Raw genomic sequence first — 23,926 nt, 5'->3', positions numbered from 1 at the left:
GAAACAATGTCCGATCCTGGGCCAACCTCACTACCGCTGCCACACTTGAGTCCATCAATGATGCCACCTGGCCAATCCATCTCATTAGGGGTCTTCCTCTTTATCATTGACCCTCCACCTTACCCAGCATGACATCCTTCTCCAGTGACTGTTCCCTCTGGACAATATTGATGTACATCATTAATATTCAAAAAGTACTTTTAAATGAATGGGGCAAATAAACGTCAAAGATGATTTCTCAGTAGCAAAAATAAATAAGACATCTTTAGGTTCCAAGTCAGGCACATGACAAGATAATCAATAATTATACAGAGTTGCTATGCACATATTTTATAACATGGTAAAAAGGCCACTGTTATCAATTCAATTCCAACTCAAAGCAATCCTGCATGGGGATTCCAATACTGTATATATCTTTATCAGAGCAGATCACTTTGTCTTTCACTGAAGGAGCGGCTGGTAAATTTGAACTGCTGACCTTGCGATAAGCAGGTCAACACATAAACCACAGTGTTGCCATGGCTGTCTCTGCCCCCCCACCCCCAACTTTATATTGTGAACTGAGTGAAGGTAAACAGACCAGATCATCAGCTTTACTTACAACCAATTATACATTTTGTTTCATCTCAATGATTACACTCCCCTTCTGGTAATAACTGTTATCTTGCTTCCACCCTTTACTTCCCTTTTATATCTTATTTTGCACAAATGAACACCACCAGGGCTCTTTATACTGCTTTAGTAGAATAGAAAACAAAATTTAGAGGAGGTTTGTTATCCTTACCCCTTGAAACATCAACTGGTGGCAAGGTCCTATTCTCCTCTTTGCTTATGTTCTCTGGGAAGGTTTTCTATAGTTCTTCCCCACCCCATTGATTTTCCATTCTCAGCCTTAGCCATAAATGAGTAGCTAATTACAACAATAATTTCTTTTAGAGGGATCAGGATGAGGCTGGTTCTTATGAGGTAGAGGTTAAAGATATCCCAAATGTCTGGCTTTTCTAAAATGCTATCAGGAGCTCTGGTAGCGTAGCAATTATGAATCGGGCTGGGAACTGCAAGGTCAGCAGTTTGAAACTACCAGCTATTCCGCGGGAGAAAGATGAGGCTTTCTGCTCCCGTAAAGATTTACAGCCTCGGAAACCCTGTACAGGGTCGCTACGAGTCGGAACTGACTCCACGGCACATAACAACAACAACAGCATCAGAAACCCTATACAGGATTGCTATGAATCTGAACTGACTCAACAGTTAACATGTTGTTGTTGTTTAGTGCTGTGGAGTTCTGACACACAGCGACCTTGTATAGGGTTTCCAAGGAGCGGCTGGTGAGTTTGAACTCTGGACCTTGTAGAGTTCAAACCGACCTTGTGGTCTAGTGCTTATACTACAGCATCACACCAGAACTCCAATAGCAACATCCTGCTCTATAATCAACCACTGGTCCACCCTTCTGAGTATGCTCCCTCATGTCACAGAGTTCTGTTATTTGATGCAACATCTAGCTGAACTCATTAGCTTACAAGGAAATGGCTCACGTGCTTGTAGAGTCTAGAAAATCTCAAATACTCAGTTCAGATGTCAGCAAGGAGGAGTTACCTCACTCACACCAAATCGGCTTGTGCCATACCAGAGCTGTGGAAACTGGCAAATCAAGTCAGGCCACCAGCACAAACCCCAAGAATGGGAGGTCAGCCTGAGGTTAGCTTGGTTAATCAAGCAAAGGAGTACAGTGCCTACTCACATCACCAAGATGGCTCCTTTTACACTCACCAGGATGGTAAAATTGACCAAGCCCTTTTTTACATTTCCAAGTTTTTACAATTACACTGAACCCTTTTAACAATCACTCACAATGGAAGCATATAATCCTATCAGCATCTTCCCCCCACTTTCTTGAACACAGACCCATCAGGAAAAAGCCATTTGGTGTGAGTTACAAAGATATGGCTAGAAGAAACATTAAATAACCCACATCACTGCACTAATGTATATTCTTCTCTTTTGATGTGTTCAGTGCCATTGAGTTGGTTTTGACTCATAGTGACCCTGTAAGTATAGGGTTTCCAAGAAGCAGCTAGTGGGTTTCAACTGCCAACCATCTGGTTAGTAGTCTCAACAATACACCAGGACTCCAATTCCAGCCATAACTGATGTCACATACAAACATACATATACTACCATAATTAAAATTCATTTAGATAATTGTCAGTAATGTTAGTTATATACTTCTTTAAAGAATCCTGGTTTGGCACTGTAGGCTAATGCGTCAGACTGCAAACTCATTTGAATTGCAAGGTCGGTGGTTCAAACTCACTAGCTACTTCTTGAAAATCCTATACAGGGTCGTTATGGGTCGGAATCTACTTGACAGCACTTAACAACAACAAAATTTCAATAAGGAGTTGGAACAATATAATAGGATATCATCCTTTTTACCTTACCAACACAAAAGAGGACCGTATGATTAATATATGTACTTGCTTTCCTTTATTTTAATTTTCAGTTTTCATCTTATGTAGTGAATTAATTACCTTTATCTTAAATTTTAAAACTAGAATTAAGAATGTACACTAAATAGAAAGTGAACTTTACTAGATATAAATTTCAGAACATATATCTTAAACATATTAACTAGAAATAACTGAAAAGACTTCTACTACAGAAAACAAATTCTGGCTTTTTTTTTATATTATGAAAATTGACATTTTACTCCAAGAATACAAAATTATTAGCTATAAATCATGTAAATGTTTAATACACCATACATGTCTTTTGCAATGAAAAAATCAAAACTTTTAGTAAATTTTCAGTCAATGCAAAAGTAAACAAACAGTTAGATTCACTGATATATTTATCTTCTTCTAATACCATAATTGATTTAAGTCAGATCTATAAAAATGAATAATATGCATGTTATATCTCAAGTGAAAAAAAAAAAGAAAAAGAGACCAAATACAATGGAGAAGGCTTGATTTTAATTCATAATGCACTATATAGGATAGAACAGAACTGATCCTTAGGGTGTAGAGACTATAAATTAGTATTAGAGTAGGCAGCTGCATCTTTCTCCAGAAGAAGGGCTGGTGGGTTTGAACCACCAACCTTGCAGTCCAATGCTTACCCCACAGTGTCAGCAGCGTAAGTACATTCAGAAAAAATACAACCATATTAAAGATTTTATTTTTTCAAGCTTCTTTTTTTGTTTTATTACTACTCACTATGAATAAATCCCATAGAAAGGTTTTTAATCTCACAAAATTTAGCTTCTGATGAAAATGATGAGAGTTTTTCAGACTGGGAGTACATTAACTTTTTCAGCAAAATTAAGTCCTATTTTATGTTTTGTAAAAGATGATTTCCCAGATGAATCTCTTGTGGCCTGAAAGGCTTTAAACACCCTTTAACTGAGTAATATATTCTCTGCTCTACATTAGCATCAGCCACCAAATGTCTATCAATTCCCTGAGTGAAGTATGAAAAACATAGCCCACAGCCTAAGCAATTTCAGGCTGAATGTGAAACAAACAAGAGTCTTCAAATAGAAAAATTTTTGTACAAAACTCCATTCAGACCATTTCTTAGTATGCAATATCTATCTAAGCAGAGTCTGTCAAGAAATGATTCTCATTTTGTATATTTTAAATATATTTTGTATATTTAAAGGACTAACATTGGAAACTTCAGGCCCCTTTCTTTTGTTAAACTGAGATTAAGCTAGTATAATAAAACTACTCTTTTCTGCTTACTTGCCATAATGCTGTTTAATATTGATCATTATACAATATCTAAACTAATTAAATAAATTTGTATTAAACATTTACTTTCTACAAAACATCATACCAGACTTGCTGCAGAATACTCAAACATGAATAAGAATTTGCATCTCAAAAAAGCTTCAAACAGTGTGCGAAACAGACATGTACATAAACAAAAGTGTAGTCAAACCAGCAAGTACAATAATCAAAGTATTAAAATGTAATGAGAACACAGGGGACAGGAAAATTAATTTTGATTGCTATGCTTAGGGAAGGATTTCTGGAAGAGATGGTGATGAGTACCCAATTTTAAAACTGGTTTAGAATTCTTTCAAAAAGAAATATTTTGCCTATTTGAGGGAGACTGGAAAGGAAGCAATAAAATAAATTCACAGCGAAGAAATGTGGGATTCATTTCAGGTTTATGAAGCTTTCTGATCATAGAAGCAGCAAAATACAATGGTTTAGGAACATGAATTCTAGCCAATAAGTACTGCTTACTACATATATGATCTCAAGCATACGGTAGCAGCTCACAGGCCTCAAGTTTCTCATATCTCAAATGGGGTTAATAACAACACTACCTCATATGATTGATTGGGAGAGAATCTGAAAGATCATGAGCAAACACACACACACACACACACACACACCACACTTCCCATGGAATACATTCTGATTCATGGCAAACCCATGAATATCAGTGTAAAACTATGCTCCATAAAGATTTCCTTGGCTCACTACCAAGCTTTTCTTCCAAGGTACCTCTGGGTGGACTCAGACCTTACCCAATGCAGTCAGTAGCTGAGTGTAATGTGCCAACAAGGATTGGTCTGGTTTCTGTCTGTCTCTATGTACTGGTTGACAGTGCATTCTGCAACTAGAACATTACTATGAAACATTTAGTGAGCTCAAATGGTAAAAAGCAAAGAAGCAATTACTGTGAATTGATATGGGGAAGTACTTCGAGTATTCATAGGTCCTAAAAACAAGCTATCAAATCATATGAAGTAACACATGCAACCTAAAATAACACTAATGTATAGTGTATACTGAGCCCTGGTGTAGTGCTATTGGTCAATGCATCAGACTGCAAAGTCGTTTGAACTGCAAGGTCGGTGGTTCAAATTCACCAGCTGCTACTTGGAAACCCTATACAGGGTCGCTATAGGTTGGAACCGCCTTGCTGGCACTTAACAACAACAACAACAACAACAACAAAGTGGTAAAAGTAAAGATGTGATATTGAGGACTAAGTTGTACCTGATCAAGCCATAGCATTTTCAGTCACCTCATAAACTAGATAATGGATAAAGAAGACATAAGGAGAAATGATGCCTTTGTATTCTGGTGTTGACAAAGAAGATTAAAATCATCATGAACTGCCAGAAGAACAAATAGATAGGTTTGGAAGACATACAGCCAGAATGTTCCTTAGAAGTGGGGATGGTGAGATTTTGTCTCACATACTTTGGACATGTTATCAAATGGATGCAGTCCCTGGAAAAGGACACCATTCTTAAATAAGTTGTTGCTGTTGTTAAGAGCCGTCCAGTCTGTTCCGATTCACAGTGACCCTGTATAGGGATTTCCGAGGAGCAGCTGGTGAGTTTGAACTACTGACCTTACAGTTCAAACTGATCTTGTAGTCCAGTGCATTATCCCAGAACGCCACACCAGGACTCCATACTTAGCAAAAACTGGAAGACCATCAAGGAGATGTCTTGACACAGTAGCTCCAACAATGAGCTTAATCACAACAGTGGTGAGGATGGCAGTAAAGGCCGGTGTTTTATTCTACTGAGTCTGAGGTCATTATGAGTTGGAACCAACTCCAAGGCATATAACATCACAGAAATAACTCCATTCATAACATCAAAGTTTTCCATGCTATTGTGTATGTGTGTGTGCTATTTTTTTTGTTGTCAATTTAATTCTACGTTTAGTTTTAGAAATGTGGATCCTCATCCCTCTAAACCTGTTACTGGCATGTTCTTAAAGGTGAGTTAATTATTCTTTGTGGCTGAATAACTGCTTTTCCATCTATTAAAAAATTATTTTCTTAATAAAGGATATTGTTGTCATGTGCTGCCAAGTCAGTTTTGACTCACAGCAAGGATATCCTGTATAGGGTTTCTGAGGACTGGTTGGTGGATTTGAACCACTCACCTTATGGCTAGTGGTCCAGTGCTTATCCTACAGTACCACACAAGTACCACTCCTTAACTAAGAATTGCTGCTGTTGTTACTGTTGTTAGGTGTCTTTGAGTCCGTTTTGACTCACACTGACCCTGTATAGGTTTTCCAAGGCATTAAATCTCCTCGGGAGCAGAAAGCCTTACTTTCTTCTGGGTAGCCGCTGGCAGGCTTGAACAGTGAGCCTTGTGGTTCTCAGTCCAATAAAAAAAAGAATTTATGTGCAGTGGAGACCACAGACCTGTTCTGAATTATCTGGAAAGAAGAAAGAGCTTCCTCAGTAACTTGATTTCTAACCACTACAAATGACTTTCCCTCATCATCTGAGGAAATCCCAGGTGTTGACAGTTGACAGGATGTTAATGTGATTAACATTCAGTCAGCACTTCTTGTCAATGTGTTAATGGTGCCCCTGCTGATCAGTCTTTCCCTGTCCTGAAGTTGGTGAAATGATTTAGCTAGCAGTCAATCAAACAGCTAAGCAGATTTCAGGCAACAGACAGCACTGCCATTGACAAAGTCTATGTGAGTAAATTTTGTAAGAATTTTGCCAACAGGATGGAAGCAGTAAGGTCAACACTATAGTAAACATGCTTTTGTGGGGGGACTGTTTACGATGTGAAGAATGGGCTACAACAAATATTTTAAAAATCTAAGAAACTCTGTTTTAACAAGTCTTCTTTATAGGTGGAAAAAGCAAGAATAGGTAAGTAAACGTGATATTTAGATGTAAAAATGAAAAACCATTGCTGCCACACTATTGGTCAAGCCGAAGAAAACCACAGAAGCAGGGACACCCAAGTCAAAGAATAGACTGGATAACTGGCAAGCAGTCCTTTCTCATTATGCTCGCTCTTAGCTCTTTGAAGCATGCACTGTGGTGTTGTAGGATGAGCACCTGACCCTAAGGCCAGTGGTTCAAACTCACCAGTGGCTCCTGGGAAGCCCTATTAAGGGTTGCTATGAGTCGAACCAAATCAAAAGCACTCACCAACAACATGTTCTTAAAATCTGGAAACTGGAAGTGATTTAGAAACTCATCCAACCTGTACTAAATAGTTTCCAAACACAGTAACGGACTTTAATATTCCTAGTAATCTGAAAAGACGCATTCAGGTATGGCACTGTAGGCTAATGAGCTGGAATGTACAGTGGGTTTGAACTGCAAGGTCAGCAGTTGAAGCTCACCAGCCACTCCTTGGAAACCCTATTCAGGGTAACTATGGATCAGAACTGACTTGATAAAAAAAGGTAGGCACATCATAGTTCAGGTGCAACGGATGCAGGTATGCATGGGCTACATGGGACAGAGTTAATAGTGATGTATATTCAACCTTAAAGGGGCTCTGGTAGCGTAGTGGTCACGAATCGGGCTGTGAACCTCAAGGTCAGCAGTTCGAAACTACCAGCTGTTCCGCAGGAGAAAGATGAGGCTTTCTGTTCCCGTAAAGATTTACAGCCTTGGAAACCCTGTGTAGGGTCACTATGAGTCAGAACTGACTCCGCGGCACATAACAACAACAACAACAACTCAACCTTAAACAATAGGTCTCCGTGATACAGGGATCGAAGCATAGTTTGAAGAAGGAAAATAATGTTAAGATGCTTGACTGTCTTATGAATATTGGTTTCCCTTTCCTAATATTGTAAAATGTCACTGTGGGTTAATGCACCAGACTGCAAAGCCGTTTGAACTGCAAGGTTGGTGGTTCAAGCTAACTAGCGTCTCCTTGGAAACCCTATACAGGGTCACTATGGGTCGGAACCGACTTGATGGTACTTAACAACAATATTGTAAAACAGACACTTGAGTGGGATAGAAAGGAATATCAGGAAACATGATTAGAGAAAGCTTTTAAGCCCGTCTTCAGCCTAAAAGGGGTTCTATAACTTGCTCAGTGAAATAGGATTGCAGAGACTTCATGGAGTTTAGGACCTTAGGTGGAACCCTGAGCCCGATCCAGAACCTTCTGAGGTGGGACATTCCCACTAAAAAGGACAAGCAGATCAGCCTTGAACAGCTAGAGCAATAGAAGATACTTCTTGAAAGAATGATCAGCAAGAAAAATCCACAACCAAAATGGCAGTCAGATTACCTACCAGAAGAACAAGCAAGTTGTTTGCCAGGATGCCAACAAGGCAAAAAGCAATCAAGTCCCTTCAGGGCAAACCCCCCTCCAAGACTGAAACTCAAAGGGAACACATGAGCAGGCATGTAAGCTTGCTGGCAACCACATTGTTCTACTGGTGAGTAGAAGAGGGGTAAAGGCAGCAATGAAGATATGGGCTGAGTTAAACCACATTCCATAAACTACCATTGAACTGGAGATGAGAGAGAGAAGAAGGGCTAGTTGGTCTGAAGTGTGGTGCGACCTTGGGATCCCTGATCCCATGCACAAGGACATAGCCAAGATGGCTAGAGCTGAAAGTGTAGCATCCAGCTGATACGAAGTAAGGGAGATGCACAAGAATGCCCAAAGTTACAGATAGTATCCATTTGACCGAGCCTCGATGGCTTGAGGATCAGAACTCAACTAGAGAAGATAAAAAACAATTTTTGATCAAGGAAACAAGTGTAAATTGCTATAATTTGATGTACTTGACCTACACTTATGGATGTAGTAGATCCAAATACCAACTGTGAGGGAAAAAGTCTTCACATCAAGTATCTATCCTATCCCCTTTGTATACAAGGTAGATAGGGACGGGCAACTTAGACATTGACTACTCTGGTAGCATAGTGGCTATGAATTGGACTGCGAACCGCAAGGTCAGTAGTTTGAAACTACCAGCTATTCTGTGGGAGAAAGATGAGGCTTTCTGTTCCTGTAAAGATTTACAGCCTCAGAAACTCTGTACAGGGTCGCTATGCTTCCGAACCGACTACACAGCACATAACCACCAACCACCTAAAATGAAGGGGTAATAAAGGCACGAAGTGACTAGCTTAAAAGTTTTCAAGGAGTTTAGATTAAGAGTATGCAGCGGAAGGTAGAGTCCTCACTAGTTTTTATCTTGTCTAGACGGGTATGGTGAAAAGAGATAGGGATAAGATTCTTATGATTCAATAGTGAGTGATTGTTACCATGACTAACTGTGACTGTCACAACTGTAAAGGTGGAAGTTTTGTAACAAAAAGGAGGGAATAGTTAATCTTCCAGTCCAGGAACAGAGGACCCTAGGACCATCAAGGGAAAAAAGCATGAGTGCAATGTGGGATTCTATTTAGAGAAGCAGTGACATGAGAGATAGAGGCAGAGATGATGACATGGAGAGAGAGAACAGCTGAGAACTCTAAATTCATGGAAAGAGAAAGGCTGAGTGCTGGAGGCCAGAGTGTGCCCTTTGGTTGTTTAAATGATTATACATTCCTGAGTGTTTTGGGTACACCTCCCCCATTGAAGAAAAAAAAAAAACAAACAGCAACCAGGCATCTAAGCAAACAATGTTGGATGATGATGCACAGAGGGGACTGTAATCATGGCAATAAAACGATGAGTGTAAAACCGATGTTATCCCATGTAAACTATCACTCAATTCACGATAAAAACTTAAAAAAAAAAAAAGAGGTGGACACTAGAAATGAATGGATTAAGAATGTGACAAAGGCAAGTGACTTTAGGATTTTTTTTTTTTTTTTTGCGTGTATGTGTGAGAGTTTTTTACAAAAAATAATGACAGTGAACAAAAGTAGTCTTGATTTGGGGTAGGAGTGGAAGGCGGTGGACAGGAGGTTCTTTAGTTACCTGTTGTTGTTAAGTGCTGTTGAGACTTTTTGATTCACAGCAACCCTACATAGGGTTTCCGAGAATCGACAAGTGGGTTTAAACCACTGATCTGTGATAAGCAGTCCGGTGCTTATTCTACAGTGCCATATTTAACGCACTATAATACAGCAGAGACAACTGTTGTCAATTTTATAGTCAGATATGGAAAACACGCCTCTCATTTAAGTACTGAAGAAATTTTTAATAAAGTAAAGCATATAAAATTCAGGCCATACATAGCAAAAGTAAACATTCAATAAATGAGAGAGAATATTATCACCATGTTATTATTTATGATAAACTAGCCTCAGTTCATTATGGAGCTCTGGTAGCGTAGTGGTTACGTATAGGACTGTGAACCGCAAGGTCAGCAGTTCGAAACTACCAGCTGTTCCGCGGGAGAAAGATGAGGCGTTCTGCTCCCGTAAAGATTTACAGCCTAGGAAACCCTGTACAGGGTCGCTATGAGTCGGAACCGACTCCACGGTACTTAACAACAACAACAACAACAACAGCCTCGGTTCATTACTTAAATAATTGAACAAAAACTTTTAATGCTATTATTATGATGAACATATTAACATGAAATATACTAAGAACTTTACTTTTTAAAGAAAGAAATCAAGATAACAGTAATCATTTTCCTAGGTGGCAATTTAGAGTTTTGAGAAGTGTTGCTTTTCAGTGGATATAATGCTATTGTGTCCATAATAGACCATACTCTTTGGCCCTACTAACCCTTCCTTCTATGATTCCTGAAAAAATTTTCCCCAATTCTCCCTCTCTTGTAGTCTTTAAAAATTAGTTTTTCTTACTTTTTTTTTTTCCCATCTGTTTTTCTCTGCGTCTAGAACAAATAGCCAACTTTTAGCTGGGGGCAAGAGACAAGTGATGGGCTTCCATTTGAAGTCACTGACTTGTTTTAAGGAAGCAAGAAAGAGACAAGGCCACTCCTTTCATAAGAGACACTTCGCTCTTTTGTATGTGTGTGTGTGTGTTCATGCATGTGTTTCATTTTCTAAGTCAATATTTTGACATTTACTTTAAAAGGTGTGGATTATCTCTTATAAAATTGATTATATTTCACAAGCATGCTCAAAAAGGTGATTCAATGTTACTCATGTTCCTGAGAAGATTTATTCAAAGAATATTTTTATAACACTTGTGACACTGTAGGATAAGCACAGGACAGCAAGGTCAGTTTGAAAGGCAAGGCCGGTGGTTCAAAGCCACCAATCGTTCCTTAGAAACCCTATACAGGATTGCCACGAGTCGGAAAAAACTCAACAGCACTTGACAACAAAAACAAACACACCTTTTCATTATTTAGTAATATCCTTTTCAAATTGCTAAATATGAATAATGGACTTGGACTAGAAGACTTCCATAGCCTTTGGCTAGAATAGTGTCTGATTTAACACACTGTACCAGGTGGTGGGCACTGATTCAGACATAGAAATGAACAAAGAAGACATGACTTCTGCTATGTCAAAAGAAAGATAGTATAAATGTTGGACTGTCAGCATCTTGATGTCACTTATCTGTCATGTGCATTGCTATATTTAAGTGGCTTGACCACGGCTAGCACATTATAAGTACCAAACAATATTGCTAAAGTTGAATAGTGAACACAGAACGCTTTGGGACTTACCTCAACCTGGAAGCTGAGTGAAGATTCAACCCACATGTTCAGTAATCTGGCTATCATGGCACTAATGTCAACTATGGCATCATTATTGCTATGAAAGCTCAGAATTCCTGATCCTAACGGAGAGATTACGGTTTAGTTATCATAAGTTTAAAGTAAACTACTTCTGTAATTATTCATGGTGGTGGTGGCAGAGTGCCGAGGAGTCAGTTCTGACTCATAGTGATCGTGTACAGGGCTTTCAAGGCTGTAAATGTTTATGGGAGAAGAAAGCCTCATCTTTCTCCCATGGAAAAGCTGGTAGTTATGAACGGCTGACCCTGAGGTTAGCAGCCCAATTCGTAACCATTATGCTACCGGAGTTATTCAAATTTAAGGACCAGTGACCTGAGCAAAACAATGAATTAGCTGAGGACAGAAATAGTGGAAAGATCAGCCAGTGCTAAGAATCCTATGCTAGATATAGATCATGGTTATAATTTTTAAAACACCATCAATTATCCAAAACGAAGTGTTCTTCTCTCTTAGAATTACCAGAAACATATTTAAAAACTAGTAAGAACCAAACCTCATATAACACATAAACACATGACAATTATGAATTCTCTCTGTCTATACCTAATAGCGTAGTGGTTACGAATCGGGCTGCGAACCTTAAGGTCAGCGGTTCAAAACTACCAGCTGCTCCGCGGGAGAAAGATGAGGCTTTCTACTCCTGTAAAGATTTACACCCTCGGAAACCCTGTACAGGGTCGCTATGGGTCGGAACCGACTCGACGGCACATAACAACAACATACCTAGAAGGGGAGTCCTGGCGTGGTGCTGTGGGTTAATGCGCCAGACTGCAAAGCCATTTGCACTGCAAGGTTGGCAGTTCAAGTTCACCTGCGGCTCCTTAGAAACCCTATACAGAGTTGCTATGGGTCGGAACTGACTCGACAGCACTATAGAACAACAACATACCTAGAAGAATGTATTTTTCAATAGCTGCCCACTGTCATCCAAAGCAAGAGCAACGTGGACAACTGTGTTATCATTTTAATTCATTCATTTATAATTTTAGCAAACCCAATGCAATATTTGAACTGTTTTCATAAAATAAGTTCCCACTCATTCTGCTTATAAAATTATGACATGCAAAGATCCCAATACATTTAATACAGTTTTCAATTCCCTTGTGGACAAATAGTCACACTGTACTGCAACTAAGAGGAAGAATAACCATTCGACTGCAACATACAGATACAGAAGTCTTTGGATTTTCATTTTAAAGTGCCTTAATTACCTGCATAAAACAAGGAGGCCAGGCTAAGTTCATGATGGTTTGAAATTATTTTTCTTTTTCTAAAATGAACAACAAATACTTCTCAAAGTTACAAGCTGTTGTTTGGCTAAATGCCAACTTTAGAAGAAAATATTAAAAAGAACAAGTGAATTTGGAATTAAATGCAAATATATGACAAAAACAACAAAATCAAAAGATACAGAATGGTGGTGGTGTTTCCAGGAATATAGGACAACAGAAAATATTTTGGGGAAGAAAGATTAATCAACAAAAAAGTGCAACCTTCACAATAAGTGTCCCAATGTGGACAGTTTGCAACCCATGATTATTTTTGGAGGATTTATTTCCTCAATTCACCGTCAAAATTTGTTTCCCAACATCCCTATTTATGAAGGTATTTGACATCAATAAAGGAACACGTGAAACACAGTGCTAATTATTCATGAGCCAAAACAGAGAATGAAAAAATGAAATTTTACATAAATCTGAATTGCCCTTGTCAAGTAATTCGAATTCAGTTGCATGACTTCCAACTTTGGCCAGAAAAGAAAGTATATCAAAGAAGAAAAAGGCATAGGTTTAACCTTGAAACAAGGTGACTGACTGCTTTATAGTTGTTGAAGGAATTTACCTATTATCAGATAAAGAATTTACTGTATTTATTCCCCCTAGAGATATAAAATGGTAAATCAATCTGCAGTTCAAGATATTTATTTTAACCCAGAGAATGATGATATGGCTTTAACTTTTGAAAACCAAAATAGAAAATAAAAGTCAGCTGTAATGCAATTTATCTTTAGACACCAGACTCAACATTAAATAATTCAAGCTAAATATCATTTCTCAAGTTTCCTTTTCATCTCATTTTAATAAACATATTATATGTAAAATAGAGGTTTCAATAGCATTTATTTAGCAAGGTATTGCTAATGTTATATAGACATCCACTTCAATTTATTTAAATACATCCTTTACCAATCAATTCACATATCCATTTAGGCATGTATCCGTTTATCCTTCACAATCCTTTCAGTCTATAGATATTACTCATGTGTGTCCTCAGAAAATGCATACATGCAGAACGAGAAAACCAATTTAGAAAAAAGAACATATTGTCCTGATCACTTCCTTTAAGCATTTGGTTACATAGGAAAATTATTTGTTTTCATTTCCGTCTAATCAAGGTCATAAGACTTACCTTGCATGTCTTGTTGGTCTGCAAATAAAATGGTTCATGGAGAAATGATACTTTCTTCAATATATAATTGCTCCTTTATCTAATCTAATTAATTTAAAACATCATAAAATACAATTTATGCTGCTAATATAAAATGGGATACGCACAAGTTCATCCAGACAGCATGAACAGACTGGTAAGTCTAGAAACTAACCACATAGTAAGTTAGTAAATAAATGAAGAAATAGGTAAATATACACAGAAACTAACAAGCATGTAAAATGCTAAAATAAATAAAGGATATTGTCATTTTTTCCACAAACTTATCATGTAGATTTTCTGTTTGGGGGAAGTTCTTGATATCACGTTCCAGATGAATGATTTGTTGTTCCATTGATGTAAGGTTGCTCTTGAGAATTTGAGCTGAAACTAAAGAAAAACATATAAAAGCATTAAGAATATTTTACCAACTGTTTCATAAAAACACCAAAAGAAAAACAGTATCAGGTACATCTACAAAAAAAATGTTTAATGTGGGAAATGCTTTCATGAAGTCAACTCATATTTTTCTGAATTACTGCTCATAAAAATTCTACTCTCTCTGAAATAAGTGAAAATACATAATATGATATACCAAAATGTCACATTTAACATGGGAATGTCACCATTTACTCAGCCATTAGTTCAAATGAATTCATTTCTATTTAAATTTATTGATGGAATTCTAATATTTCATTCTTTAAAATCTAATTTGAAGATTAAAGAGAAACCAAGGTTCAAAGAGATCATATCTTATTAATGCATGCTCTTGGATATATAAATGATTTAAGGTTAAATTATATTAAAAAGATCAAATATTTTTCTTTTACTGAAATATACTGGATTTTATAAACCGACTTCTATGGTAGAAGTTCCAGTATTACTACTTTTCATACACAATGAAATATCAAAACTCACTGTTGATACACAAAGGGAATTGAGAGTAAATCCCAGTGAAAACATAGGCACATACACACCTATGAAACTTCAGCATGCCCTCAAATACTATCATTACTTAGTTATTTAATTACCGCTAACTTTCTCTGTATATTTCATTTTCTATTCTCATTGACAACCAATAATTTTAAGTATTTCATTAAAATGGTCCTAAATACATGCAGGATTTCAAGATCTCTCATGATACGTTTTTTCCTATAGAGATACATATTTTTTTTAGCCTGTAACTATTTTATGGAAATCTCTATTACTGCATCCCTGCCAATTATGTATAGGAACAGTTCTACGAAAATTGCCACTACTCATCTGTTAGTAGGTTGGATCATGGTGATGTGTATGTTACTGGTATGATGGAAGCTATACCACAGATGTTTTAAATACCAGCAGGGTCATATAAGGTGGACAGGATTCAACAGAACTTCCTGATTAAGACAGACCAGATTAAGACAGACTAGGAAGAAAGAAAGGTGGATCACTTTTCAATGGTTGATCACTGGAAAAAACAAGTGAGTAAGAGCAGACCATTGTGAGACATTGGGCTGGAAGATGAGCCCCTCAGCAGAAAGGTACTCTAAATATGACTGGGAAATAGCTGCTTCCTCAAAGTAGAGTTGACCATAATGATATGGCTGGAGCAAAGCTTTCAAGACTTTCATTTTCTGATGGGACATTACTCAAAATGAGGAGAAACAGCTGTAAACATTCATTAATAACCAGAACATGGACTGCACAAAGCAGCAATTGAGGAAAATTGGGAGTTGTCAAAAGTGAAAATCAACACATAAAGATCAACCTCCTATGCAATAGTAAGCTGAAAGGGACTGGAATTGGCTATTTTGAATCACACAATCATATGTTTTACTCTGTGGGGAACAACAAATTTTAAAGGAATGGCATAGCATTCATCATCAAAAAGAACATTTCAAGTTCTATCTTGAAGCACAATGCTGTCTGTGTAGGATAAGATCCAAATACCTAAAAGGATACCACTATTATGATATTAATATTATTAAAATTTACACATCAACCTCTAAAGCCAGTGATGATGAAATTTAAGAATTCTACCAACTTCTTCAGTCTTAAATGGACAAACCTGCAATCAACATGGATTGATACCTACTGGTGACTGGAATGCAAAAGAAGAAGGATAAGTACTTGGAAACATAACCTTTGTGACAGAAATGAAGCTGGATATCACTTGAAAGAATTTTGCAAGACCTATGACTTTTTTTTTTTAAAACAACATAAAACATACACATGGACCTCACCAGATGGAATACACAGGAATCAAATCTACCATATCTGTGGAAAGAGAAAAGTTCAATATCATCAGTCAAAACAAGGCCAGGGGCTTACTGTAGAACAGACCATCAACTGCTCATATGCAAATTCAGGATAAAACTCAGAAAGTCCATATGAGCCAAAATATAACGGTGAATAAAATCTGCCTTAATTTAGAGAACATCACAAAACCAGATTTGATGCATTAGATACTAATGAAAGGAGACCAGAGGAATTGTGGGATGGCATTAACGACATCATGTGCAAAGAAAGCAAAAAGGCCATTGAAAAGGCAAAAAGAAAGAAGAGAGCAAATTGGATGTCACAAGAGATTCTAAAACTTTCTTTTGAATGTAGAGAAGCTAAGAAAAGCAAGTGGAAGAAATGATAAAGTTAAAGAACTTAACAAAAAACATCAAAGGGCAGCTCGGGAAGAAAAGAAAAGTAACATAATAAAATGTGGTAAGACCTGGAGTTAGAAAACTAAAATGAAAAAAAAAAAACATGCTCATCATTTCTCAACCTGAAAAAACTGAGGAGAAAGTTCAAGCCTTGAGTAGCAATACTGAAAGACTCTATGGGCAAATACTAAAGGATTGTGAGGATGGCACAGGAACAGACACTGTTTCATTCTGTTGTGCATGAGATCGCTATAAGTTGGAGTCAACTCCACAGCAACTACCAACAACAACATGGGAAAAATACTGAATGCTGTAGGAAGCATCAAAAGAAGATGGAAGGAACACAGAGTTACTGTATTCAAAATAAATGATGGTACAGGAAGCAAGTGTAAATGGCATCAATTTGATGACCTTGACCTTTACTTATGTATGTGGTAGCTCAAAATACCAAAGAGAGGAGTCTTCTCATCAAGGATCAAGCCTATCCCCTCAGTACACAGGGTTGATCAGGACTGGCAACTTAGACACTGGCTACCTAAAATAGGTGGAGGTGGGGGTGGGGGTGGGTGGAGCCTGAGCTATATAGGTATGAAGTGGCTGGCTTACAATGTTTCAAGAGGGAGTTTAGTTTTAGAGTGAGCATGGAATGGTATGATACCCACGGAATACTTTTCATTTTGTCTAGATGGATCTGGTGAAAGGAGAAGGGGATAGGATTCTTTGGATTCAATAGTGAGTAATTGTTATCATGACTAATTGTGATTGTCACAACTATAAAGACAGAAGATGTGTAACAAAAAGTGGGAGTAGTTAATCTTACATTCCAGGAACAGAGGACCGTAGGACCATCAAGAGAGAAGAGCAAGAGCAGAATATAGGATCCTAACCAGAGAAGCAAAAATACCAGAGGTGGAGGCAGAGATGATGGCATTGAGAGATTATATATTCCTGTTTGCTTTTGTATACATCAAACAAAAAGAGAGAGAGAGAGAGATTACAAGAAAATAATGTTAACCATTGCAATGAAACAAACTACAATTGGCTGAGTGCAAAACCAATGTTCTTCCATGTAAACTATCACTCAATTCACAATGGGAGGGAGGGAGGGAGGGAGGGAGGGAGGAAGGAAGGAAGGAAGGAAGGAAGGAAGGAAGGGCCATTCAGAGACATGTCAGTATTACAATGAAAAATTCAAGAGACTGAAAAAATCAAACCCTGGAAAAATTTTACAAACTATTCTGATACAAATTCATCACACTGACATGCACACCTTCATAACTTAGTGAGGAGAAATTACGTGAAACTTATACAGAAGTTGAAGAGACTGAAAATCAAACAACAACACTAAAGACATTTTATTCTCTATTAATCTGTCAGTTCAAATAGTTCTGCCTAATTTAATTCCATTTTTGTCTGTCAGTTTGTCATACTGTGGTGGCTTGTGTGTTGCTGTGATTCTGAAAGCTATGCCACCGGGAGCTCTGGTAGCATAGTGGTTACGAATTGGGCTGTGAAATGCAAGGTCAACAGTTCAATACTACCAGCTGTTCCGAAGGAGAAAGATGAGGCTTTCTGCTCCAGTAAAGATTGACAGCCTCGGAAACCCTGTACAGGGTCGCTATGAGTTGGAACCGACTCCACGGCACCTAACAACAATAATAACCCATGGTGGAGAGGTTTCACATGAGCTTCCAGACAAAGACAGACTAGGAAAAAGGAGTGACAAACTAATTTCGAATATTTAGTCACTGAAAACCTTATGAATAGCAGAGAAACACTGTCAGATACAGTGCCAGAAAATGAGCCCCTCAGGTTGGAAGGCACTCAAAATGCAACTGGGGAAGAGCTGCCTCCTCAAAGTAGAATTAACCTTGATGACACAAATGGAGTAAAACCTGGGGGAGAAAAACCTGCGGGACCTTCACTTGCTGATGGGGCACAACTCAAAATGAAGAGAAATAGCTGTAAATATCCATAGAAAATTGGAACATGGAATGTTCGAAGTATGAAACTGGGAAAATTGGAAGTTGTCAAAAATGAAATGGAACGCATACACATCGATATCTTAGGCATTAGGGAGCTGAAATAGACTGGCATTGGCCATTTTGAATCTGATACCCACATGTTTTACTATGCCAGAAATGACAAATTGAAGAGGAATGGTGGAGAAAATATTGAAGTTGTCAAGGACTTCATTCTTCTTGGATCAACTATCAACACTCGTGGAAGCAGCAGTCAAGAAATCAGATGACTTATTGCATTAGGCAAATCTGCAGCACAAGACCTTTTTAAAGTGTTGAAGAGCAAAGATGTCCATTTTAGGACTAAGGTGTGCCTGACCCAAGCCATGGCATTTTCAATATCCTCATATGCATGTGAAAGCTGGACAGTGAATAAGAAATACTGTAGAAGAATTGATGCATTTGAGTTATGGTGTTGGAGGAGAATACTGAAGGTACCATGGGCTGCCAAAAGAACAAAGAGATATGTTTGGAAGGAGTGCAGCCAGAGTTCTCCTTGGAGGCCAAAATGGCCAAACTTCGTCTCTCATACTTTGGACATATTGTCAGGAGGGACCAATTGCTGCAGAAGGACATCATGTTTGGTAAGGTGGAGGGTCAGAGAAAAAGAGTTAGACCCCAAATGAGAGGGATTGGCCAAGTGGGAGTACCAATGGACTCAAGAGTAGCAACTATAGTGAGGTTGGCCCAGGTTTGGGCAGTGTTTAGTTTTGCTGTGCATAAGGTCGCTATGATTCGGGACCGACTCGATAGCACCTAACAATAACAACAACAACAATAATGTTCTAGGTAGATTTATGTATTAACTCATTTATTCACGACAAAAACCCTATGAGGCATGCTCCACTCTCAATCATGGGTATGATAAAAGCAAAGTGATAACTTCTCAAGAAATTGCAAATGTAAAGCAGTAACCCTAGTATATGGAATCCCAGAATCTTGATATCAAATCTGTATTATTTGTCATTGGCAAAATGGCATATAACTTTTATATATTGCTGTAGCCCTCGGCTATTAACCAAAAGCTTCACAGTTTGAACAGACGAATCACTCTGGAAGAGAAAAGACCAGGAAATCTGCTTTTAATGATTAAAACAAAAAACTACTGGCATTGATTGAGATCCAAATGATGCTATCCTGAGGTTAGCAGCCAGATTCGTAACCACTATGCTACCAGTGGTGTTGGAGGAGAGAATACTGAAAGTGTCATGGACTGCCAAAAGAACCAACAGATCTGTTTTGGAAGAAGTGCAACCAGAGTGCTCCTTGGAGGCCAAGATGGCTAGACTTTGTCTCTCATACTTTGAACACATTGTCTGAAGAGAACAGTCACTGGAGAAGGATGTCATGCTGGGTAAGGTGGAGGGTCAGAGAAAAAGAGGAAGACGCCCAATGAGATGGATCAGCCAGGTGGCATCATTGATGGCGTCAAGTGTGGCGGTGGTAGTGAGGTTGGCCCAGGATCAGACATTGTTTTGTTTTGCTGTGCATGGGGTCGCTATGAGTCGGTTTCGACTCGATGGCACTTGACAACAACAACAACAATGCTACCAGAGCTCCTTATAGGGCAGAGTAGAGGTACTAAATAAGGTTTCCAAGGTTATAAACATTTATAGAAGCCAACTGTTATGTCTCCCCTAGTGTGACTGGTGGGTTCAAACCACTGAGTTTTTAGTAAGCAGCCTAGCATTTAACCGCTGAGTTATCAGGGCACCTTTCCGTGTCAAGATTATAGCCAAGGAAACCCTAAGGGATGCTTCTAGTCTGGCATCCAGGTTACTATAGATTGGAACTGATTCAAGAGCACATACAACAACACAGCACAGTAGTACAGTGGGTGGTAGGCATAGATATAGAAAACAGACCAACGTAGGTTCTGATCTTAGACATCCATGTCATTTACCATGAAGCAGTTTCTTAGCCTCCATTTCTTGATTTCCAAAATGAACACAGTATTAATGTCAGTAAGAGGTATCCATTCCAATGAAATAATTCAATAAATATGTTGTTGTTAAGTGCCGTGGAGTCAGTTCTGACTTACAACAACTCTGTATGGGGATTCTGAGGAGTGGCTGGTGGTTCAAATTGAACTTCTGATCCAGTGCTTATCATACAGTAACACACCAGGACTCCTCAATAAATATAATTAATGTCCCTATTATCATACAATGGCACTTAACAACAACAATAACAAAGTAAGAATCAATAAATGCTAATTTCAATTTCATTATCCTCTCCATATATTCTGCCTTCCAATATACAAATACCTACTATACATGAGCTACTAAGAATGATGCAACACTTCAGCTCTAATCTAGCAATAGAAATGAGACATTCCCTTCCCTATGGAAGACCTACACTAAGGCCTAGTTCAATTTAATCCAGGTATTTTTCCTACTCACGGTGACTAAATTTATATAGTGTTTTCTCTTTGCAGGTTTTACAGGGTACACGGAATTTCCGGTGTGGGAATTAGTAACAATTACACTCATAAATAGGCAATTAATAAGAGACATAAGCAAACCCAAACTTTAAGGGATATTTCTTAAAATTAAAATGTGTATTGGTTCTGGTGTAATGTTGTGGGCTAATGCACGGGACTCCAACATGGATTTGAACTACTAAGTCAGCAGTTCGAACTCACCAGTTGCTCCACGGAAACGCTATATAGGGCAGCTTTGAGTCAGAACTTACTCAAGGGCATTTAACAACAATGACAACATTGTTTTTAATTGCCATCAAGTTGGTTTTAAGTCATAGCAACCTGATATAGTCTTTCCGAGGAGTGGTTGCTGAGTTTCAAGCACCAACATTGTGGTTAGCAGTCCAGTGTTTAACCTACTGTATCACACCAAGACTTCCCTGGAGACAGTTAAAAGTTAGTGGTTTTGGTATTCTAGATTTGTCTAAAAGACAACAGATCCCCCCAAAAAATCTGTATAAAAAAAATAGCATGTGTATATCTGGCTATTTGCCTTGGAAACTTGTATTTCAATCATAAGAGTTGGAAGTTAATATTGTGATTATTTAACTAATTAGGTCCTAGTCTACCTTATTTCTAAGGAGCTCTGGTAGCGTAGTGGTTACGAATCGGGCTGCGAACCTTAAGGTCAGAGGTTCGAAACTACCAGCCTCTCCGCGGGAGAAAGATGAGCCTTTCTACTCCTGTAAAGATCTACACCCTCGGAAACCCTGTACAGGGTCGCTATGGGTCGGAACCGACTCGATGGCACTTAACAACAACAACTACCTTACTTCTAATAGAGGTATATGTGAGAGAGAGAGGGAGAAGGAGGCTGAAAGATAGAATGATTTTTACAGAAGGGTTTGGGAAGAAGGGAAACCTAGAGCTCCAAGAACAATTCAAATACTACGTTATTGTTAAGTACTTTCAAGTTGGTTCGGACACATAGGGACTGAGGTTTCCGAGGAAGCAAGTGGTGAACTTGCACCACTGATCCTCAAGTTCAAACCAACTTTTGAGTCCAGCACATTAACCCACAGGGCTACACAAGGATTCCTTCAAATATCAATGGTGGTTGTTGTCCAGTGCAGTCGAGTCGTTTCTGACTCATAGGGACCCTATGTAGGGTTTCCAAGGAGCAGCTGGTGGGTTTGAACTGCCAAAATTATGGTTCACAGTCCAGTGCTGATCCATAGTGTCACTCCAGAAGTCCTCAAATACCATTGTTGTTGTTAAGTGCCATCGAGTCGATTATGACCCACAGAGACCCTGTGTAGGGTTTCTGAAAAGCAGCTGGTGGGTTTGCACTGCTGACTCTGCAGAGCCAGTTTGCAGTCTGCAGCATAAATCCATAGCACCACAGCAGGACTCTCAAACACCACTGTTGTTGTTGCTAAGTGCAGTTCAGCCAGTACCGACCCATACTGACCCTGTATAGGGTTTCCAAGGAACAGCTAGTGAGCTTGGCCCACCAACATTTCAGTCCAAACTACTTTGCAATCCAGGGTATTAATCCACAGCACCACACCAGAACTCCTCAAATAACATAGGGGGTGGTTGTGGGGGAGGGTGTTATGTGCCCTAGAGTTATTTCCGACTCATAGTAACCTTGTATAGGGTTTCAAGGCTGTAAATCTCCTTCTCCCGCAGAACTGGTGGTAGTTTCGAACTGCTAACCTTGAGATTAGCAGCCCGACTCCTAACCAATATGCTACCAAAGTGCCTTTTCAAATACCATTGTTGTTAAGTACCGTGGAGTAGGTTCCGATTCATAGTGACCCTGCATAGGGTTTCCGAGGCTGTAAATCTTTAAGGGAGCAGAACACCTCATCGTTCTCCTGTGGAACCTCTGTGTTCATCTTCTGGATAGCTTCAGCTTTTGGGTCTATGTTTGAGTCTGTCTCTCTCTTAGTTCACGAGTATAAATTGTTGTTGTTATGTCCCATTGAGTCTACTCCCAATCATAGTGACCACGAAAAGGGTTTCCCTGGAGCAGTGGTGCTTTTGAACTGCCAACCTTGGGGTTCACAGTCCAGTGCTGATCTTACAGCAAATTGTTATTGCTGTTGTTAAGTGCCTTCCAGTTTATTCTAGAGTCTCTAATGACAATGCAAAAAATTTCTGAGTAAATTCCCACTATGTTATTGTTGTTAAGTGCCATCTAAAAGGTTTCCTACACATAGTGAGACTATTTTTTGGGGTGTCAAAGGAATAGCCGATAGGTTAGAATTGCTGACCTTGTGGCTCACAGCCCAATGCTGATTCTACAGGCCCACACCTGAAGTTCAAAGTCTCACACTAGGAATTTTAAATGACTGATAAGTCAGTCAGGTAGCAATTTAATATTTTTCTCTCATTTCATTTTTTACATCTGCTACTGAATTACTGAATCTGAATTATAATACTAAAAATAAAATTATAGCTATTGGGTTTTTTTTTTATTTTGTTTTGTTTTAATAGTTTTAAAAATGATTGAAACAGTGGCTGTAACAGAGGACTCACACATAGAAATTGTGAGCATGGCTCAGGACTGCGCATTGTTTTCTTTTGTTGTACATGGGTTGCGGTGAATTGGAACCGACTTGACACACACAACAACAAATATATGTACTAGGGGGTCCTGGTGTGGTGCTATAGGATAAACACCGGACCACAAGGTCAGTTTGAACCACAAGGCTGGCGATTCAAACCCACCAGTCATAGCAACCCTATATATGGTTTCTGAGGAGCGGTTAGTGGGTTTGAACTCCCAACCTTGCGGTTCAAGCCTACTTTGAGGTTGAGCGATTATCCTACAGTGTCACACCAGTACTCCAATACATATATATTATATTGTTGTTTCTGTTAAGTGCCATTGAGTTGGTTCCAACTCATAGTGACTTTGTATATGGTTCCTGAGGAGCAGTTGGTGAGTTTGAACTGCCTATCTTG

General features: G+C 38.6%; 1 protein-coding gene across 1 annotated transcript in view; it reads right to left on the bottom strand.

Annotated features, from left to right (window-relative positions):
- DIAPH2 (diaphanous-related formin 2) overlaps positions 1 to 23,926 on the bottom strand; it is a 1,391,152-nt gene that overhangs the window by 465,996 nt on the left and 901,230 nt on the right. Inside the window, exon 23 of the mRNA XM_006872015.1 lies at positions 14,137 to 14,261. Coding sequence (XP_006872077.1) covers positions 14,137 to 14,261 — 125 coding nt within the window. The remainder of the gene's footprint in view (positions 1 to 14,136; positions 14,262 to 23,926) is intronic.

This window comes from Chrysochloris asiatica, unplaced genomic scaffold (assembly GCF_000296735.1).
Source record: "Chrysochloris asiatica unplaced genomic scaffold, ChrAsi1.0 scaffold00180, whole genome shotgun sequence".
NCBI classification, from domain to species: domain Eukaryota; kingdom Metazoa; phylum Chordata; class Mammalia; order Afrosoricida; family Chrysochloridae; genus Chrysochloris; species Chrysochloris asiatica.
The sequence above is the reverse complement of the archived record's forward strand: the minus strand, read 5'-3'. Positions and strand labels throughout refer to the sequence as shown.